This window comes from Acinonyx jubatus, chromosome E3, assembly GCF_027475565.1.
Source record: "Acinonyx jubatus isolate Ajub_Pintada_27869175 chromosome E3, VMU_Ajub_asm_v1.0, whole genome shotgun sequence".
Classification (NCBI taxonomy): domain Eukaryota; kingdom Metazoa; phylum Chordata; class Mammalia; order Carnivora; family Felidae; genus Acinonyx; species Acinonyx jubatus.
This window is the reverse complement of record NC_069398.1, coordinates 26,305,487-26,323,764: the sequence shown is the minus strand read 5'-3', so window position 1 is coordinate 26,323,764 and position 18,278 is coordinate 26,305,487. Positions and strand designations below refer to the sequence as shown.

At 60.8% G+C, this 18,278-nt stretch overlaps 1 protein-coding gene across 5 annotated transcripts; it reads right to left on the bottom strand.

Moving 5' to 3' along the window:
• Positions 1-459: 459 nt before the first annotated feature.
• STX1A (syntaxin 1A) lies at positions 460-17,615 on the bottom strand. 5 transcript variants are annotated; one of them, XM_027041941.2, is made up of 10 exons: positions 17,500-17,597; positions 9,282-9,359; positions 8,814-8,913; positions 6,038-6,112; positions 5,243-5,316; positions 5,035-5,143; positions 4,860-4,933; positions 3,955-4,092; positions 2,152-2,262; positions 460-1,899 (listed from the first exon to the last, which is right to left on the bottom strand). In XM_027041941.2, exons 1-10 carry the CDS (start codon positions 17,527-17,529, stop codon positions 1,822-1,824), a joined length of 867 nt encoding a protein of 288 aa, XP_026897742.1. In that variant the 5' UTR covers positions 17,530-17,597; the 3' UTR covers positions 460-1,821. The 5 variants fall into 5 exon arrangements, 4 of the variants coding, with proteins under 4 accessions (XP_026897742.1, XP_053069198.1, XP_026897741.1 ...); XM_027041940.2 differs by lacking the exons at positions 460-1,899; positions 2,152-2,262 and adding an exon at positions 3,348-3,800 and having other exon boundaries at positions 17,500-17,615; XM_053213223.1 differs by lacking the exons at positions 9,282-9,359; positions 17,500-17,597 and having other exon boundaries at positions 6,500-9,273.
• Between the last annotated feature and the right edge of the window lie 663 nt (positions 17,616-18,278).

Genomic DNA, 18,278 nt, shown 5'->3' with positions numbered 1-18,278 from the left:
TCTGAAGGTGGCATCCAGCCAGGGCCTGGGCTGACCTTTGGCCCTGAGCTACACCAACTGCTGATTGGCCCGCACTTGGTTGCCTTTGGGTGTGTCTCCTGTCCGATTACTAGTGGTCAGGAGAGCAGGCAAGCCTGCCCTGGGGTGCGGGGGAGAGGGGGACTGTAGCAGCAGGCTAAGCAAGTGGGGATCCAGGTCTCATTTGTGGCTACTGGGAAAGCGGAAGGAGGGGTAGATCTGAGCCCTCAGCACGGAAGGGGCGGGGCATCAGGCTTTAAGCAGGAGTAGAAACGTTCAGACTGGGGTGGAGGGGCCGGAGGATCTGGAGGTTGAAGGCCGAGGTGGGAGGCGGGATCCTCTGCCTCTGAACCCCTTCTTCCGGTTAGTGCTGGGCACATTTACCCCCAAGTTCTAAGGCTGTGACCTCATGACAGTAAGAAACTTAGGGCAGAGACACGGTACAGATACAAATGTTTATTCTACGTAAAAATTTCACAAAAGGGGCAGCTGGTTGTACCAAGACCTTTGGTGAAGGGGTGGAGGAAGGGAAGTTGCTGTTAAAGAAGGCAGCACGGACAGTGGTCACAGTCACTGGGCAGGAGCAGAGCTGAGGGAAGGCGGGGCACGGATGCGGCCCCATCCCCTACTGCATGCACTCGCATGCACACTCCCTGCCTGTCAACGAGGAAGAGGGGGGCTTGGGTGGGGGCACGTTTCTGACTTGAGAAGCCCCGAGATGGGGAGGAGGGAGGTACTCCTCCCTGGCTGGCTGCTGAATACTGCATCCTAGACAGCAGACACCCACGTGGCACATCACTGGGGAACAGCAAGGGCAGGACGCGATTGCAGGCCTGAAGGGACACCTGACTTCCCAGAGCACGAGAGAGCAGGAACCACTGTCCCAAACATGCAACACAATGGCTTGAGGACCTGGCTGAGGCCTGCCGGGGAGAGTGGCTGGCCCAGGGTGCAGGCTTCGGCTTATGGCAGAGAACTGACGGGCCCGATCTGCCTCCCTGGCCGGAAGGGTGGCTGGAAACCAGGCACCGGACAGTCTCTTGTGGAGTGTTACCTGGGGTCAGGCACAGCCCAAAGGGGTCGCTCCTGGGGTTGCAGGATTGCGGGAAGGGAGGATGAGGCAGCCAAGACCCTCTGGACTCTGCCCCTAGGCAGGGGAGGGAGCCTGGTCTCGACACAGCCAGAAGCCACCTGGCCACAGCACCCTGAGCCTCCCTGGCAGTGATCAGCTGTTAGAGGCTCAGAGCTGGGCTGTCTCTCAGGGCCACCCCTCCCCTAACCTGAAAAGCAGCACCATGTGGCCAGCTGGTCCCCACCCCTCAGGGGGCTCGGCTTAGGGGGACAGCTGGAGAGGACAGAGGTCAGGGCAGATGGGCCAGTCAGGAGGAGGCAAGGTTGGGGTCCAGAGCGAGCCTCGGTCCCAGGAGAGGGCAGACCCCAGGCTGGAGTGGAATTCGTGAAGGCAGGGGAAGGGGGAGGGGGGAATATGGCTACCCTGGGTGGCACTACCTGGGAAGGGTGAGGCGGCCTGGGCCAGGGCCTGAGTCTGTGCCTTGCTGACCTGCCCCACCCCACTGGCTGTTTCCCAGCCCGGCTCCCCGCTGGCTCCCCGTACAGACACACACACACACACGGTCACAGAGATCATGCACACGACGGCTCGGGGTGGGGATGGAGGGCCCTGCGGCAGAGAAAGGAGCAGTACGGGGCGGGGAGGAAGGGGCTCCGAGCCAGAAGGCAGCAGCAGCCAAGGGGCCTCCTGAGGGCAGACCATCCCGAGCGGGGTGGCGGGTGGGGTGGTTTCTATCCGAAGATGCCTCCGAAGGTGGAGGCGATGACGATGCCCAGGACCACGCAGCAGATGATGATCATGATCTTCTTCTGCACCGGAGAGGCACAAAGGAGCAGCCTCAGACGAGGGAGGGAGGCCAAGGGCTTGGGTCAGAGCTCTGAGGGGGGTGGCGATGAGGGCTGGGGAAGGTGCAGCCCAGAGGCGGTGACACCAAGAGCTGAAGGCCTCAGGATGGGAGGCTCTGCTCAGCTCCGAGGTGGGGGCAAGCGGTCAAGGCAGAGTGGGGAAGGATCTACGGTGGTCCCGGGGCCCTCATGGGAGGGGGCGGGGAGGCTACTGACCCGGCGTGCTTTGCTCTGGTACTTGACGGCCTTCTTGGTGTCAGACACCGCTCTCTCCACGTAGTCCACCGAATGTTCCACGTTGTACTCAATCCTGTCAATCATCTCCCCCTGCAGGGCCAGGGCACTCAAGCTCCAGCAGGGCCCCCCTCAGGGCAGGACTTTGGGGCGGCACCCTGAAGTCAGAGAAAGGAAAGTGGGGGTGTGAGGATGGGGTACAGCCTCTCACCTGTGCCCCTCAGGCCAGGCACCCCGGGGCAGCTCCCTCCTCTCCCTGCAGAGCAGTCATCCTGGGGGAGGGAACTGGCCATGCGGTCTCAGCCAAGGGCATGGGGCCCATGCAGAGGGTGCCGAGCTGGGGCCTGGAGCGCGGCAGAGGGAGGCCGGGACGGGAGCAGGCGGTCTGGACGGTGTCCCACTCCGTCCTCCGCAGGCACAGTGGTTCTATCCAGCTGTCTTCAGTCCTCAACATTCAAGACTCCTCGCCCCCTCCTATAGCCCTTCTGGGCCCCGTAATCCGGTCCCACGCAGCCCCCTGGAGACCACAGCGCTGCCTGAGACCCCCAGCAGCAGCTTTGTGACACACGACTGCTCTCTCCGAGTCCACTGCTCCCACTGGCGTCCATACAGCTACGGTCTCTCAGCCACCGGTGGCAGCAGCCTCCTCGTGGCCTCCCTGCTTCCTAACTCTGCCCACACCATGCCCACACTGAAGACCCTCCATCTAGAAGAGAATCCAGGCGTCCAGCACCACCTTCTGCCTCTTCCCTGCCTGCCGCCCCTGAGCTCCAACTGCACGGCCTCCTCCTCCGAGAGCCCGGCTCTTGCCAGTCTCAGGACAGTTCTGCTGCTGGTCCCTCTGCCTGGGCCAGCTCTTCACTGTGACCCCGGGAAGTCTTCAGAGCTCAAATGCCACCTCCACAGAGAAGTCTTCCCTGACCACCCCGTCCAAAGTGGCCACCTCAGGGACTCTATTACCGTTACCCCACGCATGGCCCTCAGACTGGCAGCATCGGCATCGCCCTTGAAACTGTTAGAAATGCAAATTCCGGGGCACCTGGGGGGCTCAGTCGTTAGAGCGGCCAACCCTTGATTTCGGCTCAGGTCACGATCTCCCAGTGAGATCGAGCCCCATGTCGGGCTCTGTGCCGACAGCATGGAGCCTGCTCGAGATTCTCTCTCTCCCTCTTAAAATTAACTTGAAAAAAAAAAGCAAACTTACAGGCTCCCACCTTGACCTACCAATCTCTGGGAACGGGAACCAGGAAACTTACAAGCCCTCCAAGTGACTCTCGGGCACTTTCAAGTTGGAGAATCACCGCTCATTCACACTGCCTCCTAACATCTGAGCACCTGGCACAACTGGAGAACATTCCATCTGTCGTATACTTATGCTGCCCTTTCACCCAACAGACATTAGCTCCGGGAAGCAGGCCCTCAGCTGTCCTGGTCACTGCTATACTTCCAGTTCCTTGAAAAGTGGCCGTCCTCTGTGCCCATGTGACAAACAGCTGGTGAATACGATGGGACAAGGCTGGGTAGAGGGCCATGCAGGGCCTGGGGTCCTGGAGGGCCAAGCAGAGCCATGCAGCACTGGGTCCCGGTAGCAGAGCCATGCAGAGGACAGGGTCCTTTAGGTGGGCATGGCCCTGGAGGCAGTTTCAACAGCAGGCGGTTAGTTACCTGGAGACTCGGTCCCTCCCGGGCAGGGCAGCGTGTCAGGCAGAAAGGGTCGGGGTTAGTGCAGCCCTGGGTGCTGCTGTGGGCTGGGGGGCGGAGGGCAGTGGGGCCCTTGGTACTCACCTGGCTCTCCACAAGCATGGCCATGTCCATGAACATGTCGTGCAGCTCACGGATGCTGTTCTCCAGCTTGATGATCTCACTGTGCCGCGTCTCGATCTCGCTCAGAGCCTGCTTTGAGATGCTGGAGTCCATGATGATCTAGGGGGTGGGAGCAGTGGGCTGGGACCCAGGGGCCTGCTGAAGGGGGCAGGGATGGGGACCGGGGCCAGGACAGCAGGCCAAGGGCAAAGGCAGCTGGGATGGGCAGTGGCTCCCTCCTCAGCCACAGCATTCTCCCACTTCCTGCTTGGTTCTTACTAGCCGTTACCTGACTTCTCTGAGATGGATTTCTCCTCCTTAATACGGGGCTAATAACACTCCCCGCCTGTGCCTGCCACACGGTAACTAAGTGGTAGTTCTTGTCACCAGTCTTGTACAGCCCAAGTTGACTGTCCCAAGGACCCAGGCCTTGAACTGCTTTTCTCTCTTCCCCTCTCCTTCTGTTCTGCCTCCCAGAGAGGGTAACTGCCTCTCCCTTCTCTCCTCCTGGAACCCACGTTCCCAAGCCGCCTTCCACCCCGTGGGCCACCTTCTTCAGAAAGCCCCCCTGCTCAAGCTTCACCTGAATGGAGAGACGGCCAAGGGCACCGTGTTCCCCAGGAAAGGAAAAAGGCCCAGAGGATAGTGGAAGGCACCCCTAGCTGGCAAATGGACAGGAGAAGCAAGGAAGTGGACCTAACTGGGAGGACCCGGGAGACATGGGTCTTAATTCTACCTCCGCCACTAACATTTATGTGGCCTCAGCCTGGTCCCTTTTTCTCTCTGGGACTCCGCCTTCTCTGAGGCTCAAAAGGCGGCTGTGTCCAAATACTGCCCTGTCCCAGCACACCTGGGGGCCCGGTGGGAGGGGTGTGGTGCCCACTCACCCCGGAGGCAAAGATGGCCGGGTTTCCGCTCTCCAGCATGTCCTCCAGCTCCTCACTGGTCGTGGTCCGGCCAGCTGCGAAGAGGGGTCACACCGAGTCCTGCACACCCCGCAGATGGGCGGCGGCCCTGGCCCCGGCCCCGCCCCCAAGCCCCGGCCCCGCCCCGCCAGCTCACTGATCTCCAGCTGCCTCTGGATGCGGCCCTTGCAGCGCTCGCGGTAGTCGGACTGCGTGGCGTTGTACTCGGACATGACCTCCACGAACTTGCGGGACAGCGTGGAGTGCTGGGGATCCGAGGTGAGGGTGCAGGTGTCAGGCCCGGCGCCACCCAACACCAGAGCCTCAAGCGCCCGCCTGCCCACCCTGAGGCCTGCCTGCGGCACCTGTGTCTTTCGGATCCTCAGGTCTGCGGATGAGCGGTTGAGGCCTTCCTCCTGCTCGATGCTCTGCTCAATGCCTGGGGGAACGAATGGCTGCTGAGCCATAGCCTGTCTCCCTCGCCACTGCCCATCCCCCTGACCCACATGCCCAGGATCTGGCTCAGGACCTCCTCCCCTAGAGAGGATCTCCTGTGGTCTGTAAGTGGGGTCACACGGGAAGCAGAGGAGGAGAGAGCGCGGGACTGATGGGGTTGGGGGGTAAAAAGGGCCCATTCGCATGATGCACACTTCGGTGTGTGCATACATGCGGCCCATTTGTGAGGCCTCAAGTGCACGCCACACTATGGGTGTGAATGCCCACTATGCGCTAGGCCTGGTGGCTCAGGCCCACCCTGCCTCCTGTGCACCCAACAAGGGGCCATGCCCAGAGTGGGGAGGGCCTGGTGGCCACAACCTGCAGAGCACACGGCCCCCAGTCCTGTGCATTTGTGGGGTGGGCACATCTGTGGCGCTGGCCACTCCCTGAACCCTCTTTAGCTGCAGTGGGGGACAATGCTCAGAGGGGAGCACTCCCTCAGTGAAGCCTCAGGCCCCTGCGTCCCCAGGCCCAGCCCAGGGCCTGGCACAAACTAGCCTTGCCAGGCAGCAATTGAGGGAATGGGCGCATGATGGCACCCTCATAAAGGAAAGCAAGACCCAATGTACCCTTCAGAGTTAGTGAACCCCCACGGCTACACACAGGAAGCGGGTCCAGAGGGCCCCTCCACCTCCCAGGCAAGGCCTGGAGCCCAGACTCACTCTTTAACTTGGAGCGAACTTTGTTTGCTGTCTTCTTGATGTCAGACATGAGCTCTTCCAGTTCCTCCTTCGTCTCTGGGGAGGCAGAAGGGGTACAGGGTAGACACCTGGGGTTCCCCTGCCGCCTGCCGTTCAAGCGCAGCCTCTGGCCCAGGGGGCCCGGGGGGTGGGGGGGCTCTGGGCAGAGCCTGGGTCCTGGGTCTTCCCCCTTCCCCCGGCTAAGGCTCTGCCTGCCCCTCCGATCCTGGGCAGGGGCCACACCAGCTATCGCCTAGCTCCCTCTGTGCTGCCTTCCGAGGAGCCTCCCTTCCTCCTTTGCTGGCTCTCCCACCCCCTGCAGATAACAGATGGGTCTAAATTTAAGGCAGAAATAATTGTGGAGCAGCTGGCAATGCTGGAGTTGGCGCTGGGGGACATTTACTTGATGCCTGCCTGAGTCGAAGGTGGGGGGAGCGGGCTCACCTAGCGCTACCTGGTAGCTCTGGCGCAGGGGGGAAGCATCCAGCCAAGGGGGTGACAGAGCCAGGGGCCAGAGAGGCCGAAGCAAGCAGCTTGGGTGGGGTGGACCTTGTTCTGCTAGAGTCCCCCCTTCCCAGGTGCTGAGCCCGGCGGGTAGACGGGGGCGTGAGGCACCTGGCCTGGATGGGAGCTGGCGGAGAAGCGCCTCAAAGAGGTGGGCCTCGGCCCACAGTTGGCCGTGAAGCAGCAGGCGGCTGGGCCTAAGAGGGGGAAGTTGGGGGAAGGCCATGACCTAGTGTTTCTCGGGCCCTTGTTCCAACTGGAACCATCTCTCTAAAGCTGGTAGAGGCCATAGGGGTACTCAGCTTGCTCAACCCCCAGCAAAGGGCTGGCTGGCCAAGGGGGGCCAGGGGGCTGCTCTCCCGTGGGGTGATGCAGCAACGGCTCCGGACAGCGCCCCAGCCTCAGGGCGACCCCAGGGCTCTACTTCCTGGAGAAACCAGGACTGAGCTCTTGGCTGAGCCTTCTTATCCACCGTCTGTTTTCCTCTGGGGCTGGGGCCTCTCCTGTAAGGGGTTGGGAGGGGCTTATAGAGGTTGATGGGGGGGTGCCTACCAAGTGGATCATGAGGTGGGGGGCTTCGAGGAGCGGAGGAGGGCGCCTCGTTCGTTCAAACAAAGGAAACTTAGTTACCAGCTGCTCTGACGTCTCAGCCGCTTTTGCTCAGACCCAAAATAGCCCGGCCCGGATGGCCGCGCCCAGGGGAGACCGAGCAAGCCTCGGCCTGGGCAAGCCCCCCGCTCACTGCCATCTTTCCCAGTCACTCCTTGTTAACGGCGCCCTCTGCCCTAGAAGGAGTCCCCTCCCCACGAGGAACGGCCCGTGAGCCCACATCAGTGACCGCTGGCTGGTCCTGACTGCTCAGCTCACGGTGGCAATTCCTAGCGGGTTGCTACTGACTGTAGGACTCGGGGAGACCTTGTGTGGAAGGTGGCACAGGGGAGCCAAGAGAAACGGACTGGCATCTCCGTTGCCCCACACTCTCCCCGTCTTCCAGCGGGTGACAGGCCAATGCCCCAGCTCTTTCAAGTACTCTGTTCTCACAGGCAGCCCCCTCTCTCATCAGGAGGGGCCCACACGGGGGCACACACGGACTCAGACACACATGCGCACTAAAACCCACCATGTCACAGCTGCCTTCCCAGATAAACTGCTGGGGAGAGGGCCAATGCATGACGGCCACACCGAATGTGTGCCCTGCCCCGGGTGACCCCTCTCTCCTTCCCACCCATTCCCAGCACAGTCTCCTGGCTCCCAGCGGACTCATTTTGCTTCCCAAGGGCCTGGCACTGGTCTCACGTTCAAGCACTCTTTGGGGCTGTGGAGAGATGTCTTCTGGGCGCTTGAGGACACCAGTGGAACCAGGGCTGAGGGCCTATGGATGGAGACGCACTGCTGTCGAGGACACAGAAACCCAGTCCTGAGCACTTCACCTGGCCCACCCAGGGATGGGAGCCTCCCCTTTGCATTCTTGGGGCCCCGTGGGCTGGTGCCTCCCAAAAGGGCTGGAGAGGTGAGGGAGGAGATGAGCAGACAGAAGCTGTGTGCATATATGCACAGTCAACTGTCCAGGTCGCGGGCCGGGACCCCAGCCCTGTCGCGGACTCCCTGGGGCCGAGGGGAAGGAATCTGGGGCCCGCATGCCGCCAGCCCCACACAGGGCAGTGCAGCGATCAGCACCTCCCCAGCAACTGTGACGGCAGGGTCAGGAGGACCTGTCTGGGGACAGAGCGGAATGCAGACACACAGAGGCTCCTTGTGCAGAGGGAGAAAGGTGACTTCCTGGAATCCTGATAATGCCCAGCCCCGGGGTACCAGTGGCTGCCAGCTCTTTCCGGAAGCTCCTCCCGCTCGGCCGGCTTGCCCTCCCACGGCGCTGAGCCTCGGCATTGCCATCTGCTCCCCCGGGAGGCTCGGGAAGGGGAGGGGCTGGGTGGGGAGGCTTCCTTTGGAGCTGGGCAGCACCCACCTACCCAGCTTACCTGGAGAGGGTGGGGCTGGCGCCCGATGCCACCCAGGCCCCAGGATGGCCGCCCCACTCCGCACAAGTCCGCGTGGGACCCGGGCGCTGAACCCCGCCCCACGCCTGGGCCAACTGTGTTTCCCGAAGCTTTCCACAGGGGCCCTCCCCATCCCGGCCACGCCAAGGTACCCCTCTGCCGACCAACGGTGAGGGTGCTGGGGTTCCAGGAGCCCCTCCCGGGCAGCAGCGCCTTCCTGGAGGCCCCAAACCCGCCCCTCAGTCCTCCACACTCACTCTCGTCAGGGTTGGGGGAGGCCAGGATGGCACTGTGCTTCCGCTTCACCTCCTCCACGTTCTCCGAGATCTTGTCAATGAAGCCACGGATCTCCTCCACCTGCGCACCAGGGCCAGGAAGGCAGGGGGAGATCCAGGGAGGGGGCTCGTGGGCCCGGGCTGGCCCAGACTGGGGCTGGCGGTCAGGTTCAGGGAGAGGCTGGACCAGGCTTCGGGAGGCGGGGCAGGGGGGAGGGGGGCAGTGGGGGCAGGGACTCTAACTATCCTTCTAGAACGGGATAGGGAGGAGTGGGCGAGTCCAATCCTAAACTCTGCTCCCCTCTGAGCTTCAGTCTATTCTCCCTCAGAATGGCTCTGTTATTTGGTGTAAGGGCCCTGGGCCTGACTCAGAGGACGGATGTGGGCCCCTCCCGCCCCGAGCTCTGCCTTGGAGGTCTGCCCAAGGAGGTGGGGTGTGCTGGCTCCCACCTGTTCAAAGAACTCATCCATGAAGCCATCTCGGTCCACGGTGACAGTGACATCGTCATCATCATCGCTGTCCTTGGCCTGCACAGGGGTGTGGACACGTGAGCGGACCTGTGGTGGGCCCACTGGGGCCCGCTGGACCTGGGGCCACAAACTGCCCCGCATCTATACTCAGCAGCTCAGCTCCAGGGCCCTGACCACTGCCCTCCGTCATCTTGGCAGGGACGAGGTCCAGCTGTGCCCTCGGCTCCCGGCCACAGTGAGGACCTGGAGGACCCCGGGGGACCCAGCATAAGGAGAGAGGCCTGGCCTGTCGAATTGGTGACCGGACTGGGTCTCCACCTCTAGACCAGGGATTCCTTCCTTTACCCAGCTGCCTGCCCCTTCCCCACAGGACTGGGGTCCTCCCAGTATGCCCCTCACCCTAGGGCACAGCTGGGAAGGCTGGGTCCCCTGGCCAGTGGCCCCAACTCACAGACCTGGCCTGAGACAGGCTGCCTGGAAGCCATTCTTCTCTCCTTTCTGGGCCTGAAGGTTTTAATTAAGATGGGGCCCAAAGTTCCCAAGTTCCCTTTCTTAGGGGCACCCGGGAAGGGGAGGCCCATGTGCCAACAACACCTGCCTCTAAAAAGGTAGGATGACTCAGAAAGAGGCCGTCCCACAGCCCCTCAGGCAGGCCTGAGAGACACTGCCTGCACGGGGCTCTGTGAACTCTGTTCTCTCCTTGTCATTCTTTTTTTCCTTTTAATTAAAAAAAAAATTTTTTTTAATGTTTATTTATTTTTGAGAGAGAGGGAGAGTGCCAGCGGAGGAGGGACAGAGGGAAAGGGAGATAGAGGGTCCAAAGTGGGCTCCACACTGATAGCAAAGAGACTGGCACGGAGCTCAAACCCATGAACTGTGAGATCGTGACCTGAGCTGAAGTTAGACGCTTAACCGACTGAGCCACCCAGGCGCCCCTCTTCTTGTCATTCTTGACATCAGACCTCGATCCTCTTTCCCTCCAGGCTCAGAGGTGGGCCTGGCAGGACCAGTCATGTCACTTGGCTCAGGGGCTGCCCTAGGCCCCAGCTACAGGTGCAGCCGCACCCCACCACCCTGAGAGCAGCTGTATAAAAGCCCCCCACCCTGGGGGGCGGGGTAATTACACCTCTGACTTCCCAGTGCACTGGCCGTGCTCATTACTGTCCGCCTTAGGCACCTGCAGTCGCCAGGGGTAGCACACTCTGTTGGCAAGGGCAAGTCCGTCTCCACAGCCAAAGCCAGGATACCCAGGGCAGGACTGGCCTCGCCCTGGACTGGGGATCTCAGGCTTGGTCACATCTCATATCTTAGCACCCCACAGGGCAGGCATGAGCCGGCTCAGCACTGGCGTTCACCTCAATCTCTCTTACATCAGGGTCAGAGCCAAGGATAGGGGCAGGTGGAGGTCGAGGGTCGGTAAAGCTGAGGGACCCAGAGGGCTGGGCCCAGCTAGCCTGCTGGGGAGGGACCCAGGTTCTACACCCAGCAGGGGCTGACTGAGGGACCTACCCTCTGGGTCTGTCTGCTCCTGTTTGCAGTGGGGACAGCGATGCCTGGCCGCAGGGACAGAGGGCAGAGAAAGGGTGGGAAAGCACAGCATGTTCTGTAAAGGGCTGTGCCCCTGGGGCTCTCGGGGTCCTACTGCCCCACCGGAGTGGGACCAACCAGGAGACGGGGTTGGTTGGGAGCTTCCTGGAGGCGGCTCTGACAGGCCCCTCTCATCAAGAGATCACACCTCCTCCCCCAGCAGCTAAAATAAATCCTCGCTCCCACAAGTGTCTGTGGCTGCTACCAGGTGGCCCCCTCCCCCCAACCGAGCCCACCTATAGACAAAGAAAATCTAGGAGCCATTTCTACACTTTTGGGCCTTGCCAGGCCCAGGAGCTAAGCTGGAAGAGCACTCCCTAGGGAAACCGAGGCAGAGTGCAGTCTGGAGGAGCCCAGGTCCCCCTTCAGGGCAGGCTGCCAGCTTGGGAGGTGGCCCTAGGAGTGCCTGCCATTCAGCACCCTGCCCTGTCTTTTTGGTGTCTAGAGAAGGACAAGGGTGGACAGGAAAGGACTGAGGAGAATTTTCCAGCTCCCCTCCCAGAAAGAGTAATGACTGGCGGGGGGCCAAAGACAAGGGCATCAGAGTTTCCAAGGATGAGAGTCGCTGCCAGAGACCCCTGGGATCTGGGCTGATGGCTCTCCCGGGCCTCAGCTTGCCCATCTGTAAAATGAGGATGTATCTTCTCCATGCATCCAGGAGCTTTGACCTGCTCCCTCCACAGCCTCCCCAGAAGACTGAAGAAGCCTGGCCTCAGGTAGTTTCTCCAGCACAGGGTTGGCAGGAAAGATGCCCACGCTCTCCTCCAGGCCCTGTGTCAATGAGGGCAGAGCTGAGGAAGGGGATACCTGGGGCCAGGGCCTGGTGGGGGCGCCCAGGCTGGGGTCTGTCCTGAAGGTGGCGTTCAGATTAGCCCCAAAGCTGGTTGGAGGGTTTAGGGCCTGACTTTACAGCCTTGGTCACACCAGTGGTGGCTCCGAGCAAAACCCTGAGGGGATTCTCCATGGGGACCCCTTCCTTACCAAGTCTCAGCACTTCCTCCTCTCGGGACTTTTCGCCCACCACCCTTCATCACCTCACTGCTGCAGCCTAAAACTGGACCCAGCACGCCCCACCTATAACCATTTCCCTGCTTCGATGACCCACCCAACTGTCTTCCCTTTCCCCATGCAATTCCCTCTGCCTGGAATGCCGATTCCATGAAGCTGGCATTCATTCCCCTCATCCTTGGATGCTGCCTCCTTCCAGAAGCCTTCCCCAGCTCCCCAGGGTCACTATGTTGTTCCTCTGCTTCCCCCTGCACTATTCCCTTCTCTACTGGAACCACAACCACAGACTCTCAGGCCCTGAGGGACCTGAAAAATCACCTTGGCCTCAGCTTCCAGACTCAGCTTGCACACCTCCTGTGATGGTGAGCTTACTACCTTTCCTGGGCAGCTCTGCCCATCTTGGGCTGCCCCAATTGTCCCTTTCCTGTACAGTTTGGCGCTAGGCCATAAAGAACCTGTTGGTGCCCTCTCCTTGGGCTGGACTTGCTAGAGATCTAAAGACAGCATCAGCATCTTCTCTGGGTTTTTCTACTCATGTTGGCTATTCCCTTCCCCTCAGATCCTTCCTAGGGCCCGAAGTTGCAGTCCTTGCCCCAGACTTACTTGGTTCAGCCTCTATCTTCTCCTGCAGTACATGATACAGACTGAATTTGCTGCTGATTGTGGTCTGAATGGTACCAAAGAGCTGACCCATCCCCTCCCTCTTTTTATGTGGTCTACCTCTGTTAATGCAACCAGAAATCAGTACGATATATGATATATGATCGTATCAGTGATCATATAGCACTTCCTGCCCAGGAAAACCCCAAGCCCTTCCCCACCACTGTCTACTTGGTTGGATTTTGGGCTCAAGTGAAGGACTTTTTTTTCTGTTTCATTTATTCATTTGTTCAGATCCTTATTCTACTTTTTGAGAATCCGATGGCTCATGATTTTGCTGCCCCCCCGCAACCTCATCCACATCTAGGCTGGTGCCCTGTGGCACCTTTCTAGAGACATCCTCCAGGTTAACTAAGACTGAGGTCAGGTCTCATGGGACACTGAGTAAATGACAAGCCCCAAACCCAGACATGCTCCTGACCCAAAAGGAAGTAGGAAGTAGGCTGGTGTGCTATCTCCTAGTGTCTGGGGATGGTCAGGGCAGACATCACCTACATGCACACAGGGGCCACCCAGATAGTTTTAAATCATGAGGGCCCCAGCTCCCTTAGAAATCTGCTAGCCTTCTGCGAATGACAGTCACAGCTCCAGAAAGAGGGCTGGACTAGACTGGAGACTTGAGGGTCCCCAGTGGCAGTTGGAGGTGGCAGCTGGAGCCTGGAGTGGTCACAAGCTGGAAGCTGCAAACATCTTTAGAAAAAACCCACCCAGGCATCCTGTGATGTACCCTACCTGCCATCTGGCCCAAACGAGGTTCCACCTCTTTCTCCTGAGCCCCCATTCCCGAGGACCCTCAAATCAGAAACCGGGGTACATTCACATTCTTCCTTTTCTTCTCACATCCAACCAGTATTTTACTTGTCATGATGTTTTTTTGTTCATCCGTCCATGGTTCTCAACCCTGTTCCAGGACCATAATTCCTTGGGGGCTTAAAAAACCCCCACCAGCTTCCAGGACTCTATCCTAGAGAGACTGAATTGGACTTTCAGGGGGTGGGGCTGGGGAGGCTGTTTTTAAAAAGCTCCGCGCCCCCCCCCCCCCCCAGGGGTTGAGAACCACTGGTCTGGTCTTACTCCTCTCCATAGGCTCTGGCCCAAGCAATCAGGAATGAAAGCCGCACTTGGGAGAAGCCTCAACCTTCTAGTGGAGGCCAGACAGCCCTGGTGGTCTCTCCTGGCAGAGGCTCCAGGATTCCAGGATACCTTCCTGGAAACAAAAGTGATTCTTCCAAGAGCCTCGGAGGCCAGGCAGCCTCCAGGCCTGTCCCCAGGGATGGAGAGTGGGAGGCCAGCCAGCTGGGCTGATTCATTCCTCCTGAGCAGGAGTTGCTGTTGTCTGCCTCGAGGACTATATTCCCCCCCTCCTTTTTAATGACGAATCAAAGTCAATACCACCAGAGCGGACAGACCCAGAGCTGAGTCAGGGGTATGCGAGGCCAAGCTGCATCCCCAGTAAAGAAGGGCTCCCCGCATCTGATCCCTTCCCCCTCTCTGCATCCTGTATGTGCCCTTCACCAGATCCCTGCCCCTTAGCAGGCCCCCAGGGCAGCTCCAGGAGGCAGCCTCAGCCCCAGGAGATGAGCTGGCCTCTGCCCGGCACCCTCCAACACATGGTGTGACCTTAGATAACACCCTGGCCCCTTCCAGACCTCAGCTTTCCAATCTGTGAAAGGGGAGGTTGGACTAGACAGTCCCTGGAGGTCATTCCGGCTGCACCCCAGATGAAAATGTGCCCAAATTCGCTGCACCCCAAGGAGGTCAGAGGAGGGAAGGAGGCCTACTCTTACATTCCCATTTCTTCCACTCTGCAAGGCGGATCCCACTCGCTCCACTGTATGGGTGAAATGGGCACAGAGAGGTTAAGGCAAGAACCTGCCTGGTGTTGCCTAGGGCACCCTGTCTCTTCCCGGCAATGAGAGAGAAAAGGGGGACTGGGGGACAGAGGGGCCCACGGGGTTTTCCCTTCCGGGCCTGCCCCTGCTGCTCCAGTGAGCAGGCGTCAGACCACCCACCACTCTCGGTTGGGCATCCCAACCTCTCTGCCTTTACTCATGCGGGTCTCTCCTTTTGGACCACCTTTCCTCCCCCCATGTAAATCCAACTCCTCTTTCTGGGCCACCCCAAGTTCTCTTCTCCCAGGGTCTGGCTGCCCCAACACTCCCTCCTCTCCATCCTCTGGCTTCCGCAGCAGGCCTCCTGTGTCGCACACGACTCGGGACAAAGATAAACACCGTCCTGGGCTCGGGGAGGGGTAGGTCTGAGAACTTCTGGTTCTCAGAAAGAAAACCAGAGAGGCCTCTGAATTGGGGGAAGGAGGCAGCTGCGTGCCAGATGCGGCTGCCCAGGGACACTTTGCCCCAAGTCTCTCTGGCTGTGTGCCCCTGGGCTAGTCTTTGCCCCTCTTAGGCCCTTGGGTTGCCCTTTTGATCTCTGAGGGCCCCCAGTGATCCCTTCGTCTGTCTGCACAACTAGAGAATCAGCCTTATGAGTGATGGGAGAGGCTGGAGGGCTGGGCCTGGCCTGCAGAGCGCTGAGGAAATGCGCCAGCTCCTTCCCCAAGTGTGACTTTTATAAATAAGCTCCCTTTGCCTTCCTTCCAAATGTGGTGGCGTTGGGTGGGGAAGGAGGAGGGGGGAGAAGGGAGGGAGGGTTGGTGGTGGTGCAAGTCACTGTCCCGAGCACCACCTCTGTCCAGCCCAGCCAGTACCGGCCTCTTGGGTCCTGGGGATTCTAATCTGAAAATTCTGGCTCCTGGGGTTCAAGGTCTCCCCGAAATACGGAGGCGACTCAGGAGACCTGTGACTACCCCTTGCCCTGAGAAACTGGGTTCTAGGTGTCTCATCTCCGCTATATAGCTGGGAACTCAAGGCCCGGAGGGGGACTTGTGGGAAATGATAGCCCCCCACAGACTACCTGTTCCACCCCACACAGTGTGGGCTCCTGGAGGTTGCAAGAAACGCCCAATGGGCAGGGCCACCCAGCAGTGGATACAGCAAACCTCCATGGGTTCTGCCTGCCTGAGGGGTGGGGTCTAGAGAGGAAGCCCCCCTCAATTCACAGAGAAGCCAGGCCTCACCCTCTAGGGGACCACGCTGGCTAGTGTTTATGTGTATGTGGGGGGGGAGGGGGGGTGAGGGGTCACAGAGACGCATACCGGAGCCAAACACCTGGGTTCAACCTCCCTACAACCCTAGCTCTCCTGGTGGTTCCCTGCCCAGCCAGGCCTAAGTCTATCTTCGGGACTAGGCTCTCTTGTGTCTCAGTTTCCCCTTTATCAGAGGGGATGAAGGCTGATGAGCCACAGATCCTGTCACATGGAAAGGACTGCGTTTCCCTGACCACTTGGTTCCCACATATACTGTCGTCTGACCCACCAGGCACCCAAACATCAGCAAATGCACCACGTGGACATACATCGCCAAGATAACATTCTTTCTGACTCAACGTAGCACAGGAAGCTTGAGGGCAACCGCAAGGGCTGGCGGGGGAAGTGTTTAGACATCATATATGACATGAGGGACCATCTTCTTCCTTTGAAACCTCGTGGGGTTTACCCTAGGGGCCGGGCACTTGGCCAGGAATAAAAGGTCTGATGGGAGGGTGGGGCCGGTAGCCAGAGCCAGGGGGAGATAGAGGCAGGATGGTACAGGTCGCAGCTCCGCGCTGCCCAGGACACAAGACTGGTATAATGGGGGAGATGGGGCACAAACGCGGGGAGCCTCTGGACAGAGAGGTCAGGCCATGAGATCAAAAGCCCAAAGCACACTTGAAACTTTCCCTATGAGAGGACCTATGTCTCTGGCTCCAGGTGGGGCAGCAGGGGGAGGGCTCTGAGGGGCCACCGAGCTAGCGGGCCCCCCCACCCTAGATCAGTGGTACGGGAAGGGCACCTGCCAGCCAGCAGGGTGGTCAACTAGGGGATCAGACAAGGGTCAGCCTGGTCTAGAGTCCTCATGTCCCCCTCCCCACAGGCAGGCTTCACTTCCTTCACTGCTTCCGCGGGGCCCCCAGGCTTGCCATCTCTAAGGGCAAAGGTGAGAATGCCCTGGTAAACGTCAGCGGCCACAGGAGGCTGGGGAGGGGGCTGCATGAGAAACAGGCGGCAGGGCTCTGGGTCAGGGCTGGGAAAGGGTGGGCTCTGGTCAGAACCTTTGCGCATCCTCTTACTCCCCACGAACCCCGCCCCGGGAGCCACACCCCGGGGGCCCCGAGACACAGGTGGAACAATAGATAGGTTCAGGTTGGAACCAGACCAGGAACCCGGGAAGGGTCTGAAAACACCACCAGGGTCGGGGTTGCTCGGGGGCTAGGAAGGTGGACCGGAGGATGGGGGGCGAATCTGACCCCTCTGGGACCTGGGCGGGCAGCAGTCCCCGAGCGTGACCGGGATGGGGAGCCACAGGTGATGGGAGCTACAGGTGACAGGGGCGGCCCGCGGGACAGCGCCCGCCCGAAGAGCCCAGCCCCACCCGGCGGCCCGGTTTCCGCAGCGCCCCGCAGCTGGGCTCTGAGCAGGGGACCGCCCCCGGCCCCTTCCCGCTGCGGTCCCGCCGTCTGTCTCTACCAGTGCGGGGACAGAGACGGGACCTGCTTCGCGCGGGCTACGGGAGAGGTCAGCCCTCTGTCCCACCACCGGTATCCGATAATAGCCCTCCGACCCCTCAAAACAAGGGGGCGCCGAAAAGTTTATCCAGGATCCCGGGCTCCGGCCGCCAGCCCGCGGGCCCATGGCGCCGAGCTCACGCGAGCCCGTGACCCCGAGTGGGTCCGAGGGGCGGGACCCGGAGGGGGGTCGCGGTCCTCGGCTCCGCACCGCTCCTTCCCGCCCGGTCGAGGACGCAGGGGCTGTCACCGGGTGGCCGCCGAGGCCGGGCGGGGAGCGGGCGGCGCGCCGGGCGCGGGCGGCGAGCGGCGAGCGGCGACGCGCTGGGGCCGGACTCACCGTGCGGAGCTCCTGGGTTCGGTCCTTCATGCTCCCGGGAGTGGCAGCGACGCCGGCTGCAGCCGTGTGAGCCCCGCATGCGCGGCGGCCGCCCGGCGGCTGCGCAGCGCCAGCCCGGCCCCGCCCCGGCCCCCGGGACCCTGGCCCAGCCCCCAGCCCGGCCCCGCCCAGCCGCCGGTCCACGCCCAGCGCAGTGGGGTCGAAACCCTGGGACTTCTTGCGCCTGTGTTCCCCACCCCGCGTGATCCCTGCCTGGGATGGGGCTCCAGAGCCCCTGCTCCCTCCCCTACCCCAACCCTCTCGGCGCTCAGCCGCTCAGCAGCCCAGCCGTCGTTCTGGACCCTGGATCTTCACCCCCAGAGCTCCTCACCTCCTTGGGGATTTGCTGGAGGTTGGAACCCCCTCGATTTTATGGCCTTGGAACTTCTAGCACTCCCCTCCGAAAACCTCCTCCACCAAAAGCCTCCTCCAGAGTTCCAGCCTCTGAGCCCCTACCCTTCCCACTTTCCCCCAACACTTCATCCAGACTCAGGCTCTGGCCCCTCTTTCCCTGGGATTTCTCAGTTCACTGGTCTGATGCAGGGTGACCACTTCTTTTCCTTTAGTTTCCGCCCCCAGCAGGACGCAGGAACCCTTCTGTCTTTGGGGAAAGGAAATCTAAGTTAAAGCCTGCTCCTCCCCCCCCCCCCCCCCCCCCGCCTCGAGATTCTATTTCCTATATACCAGTGGGGGGGGGGGGGCATTTAAGCCTGGGGCCCGGCTCACTCTGACACTAATGG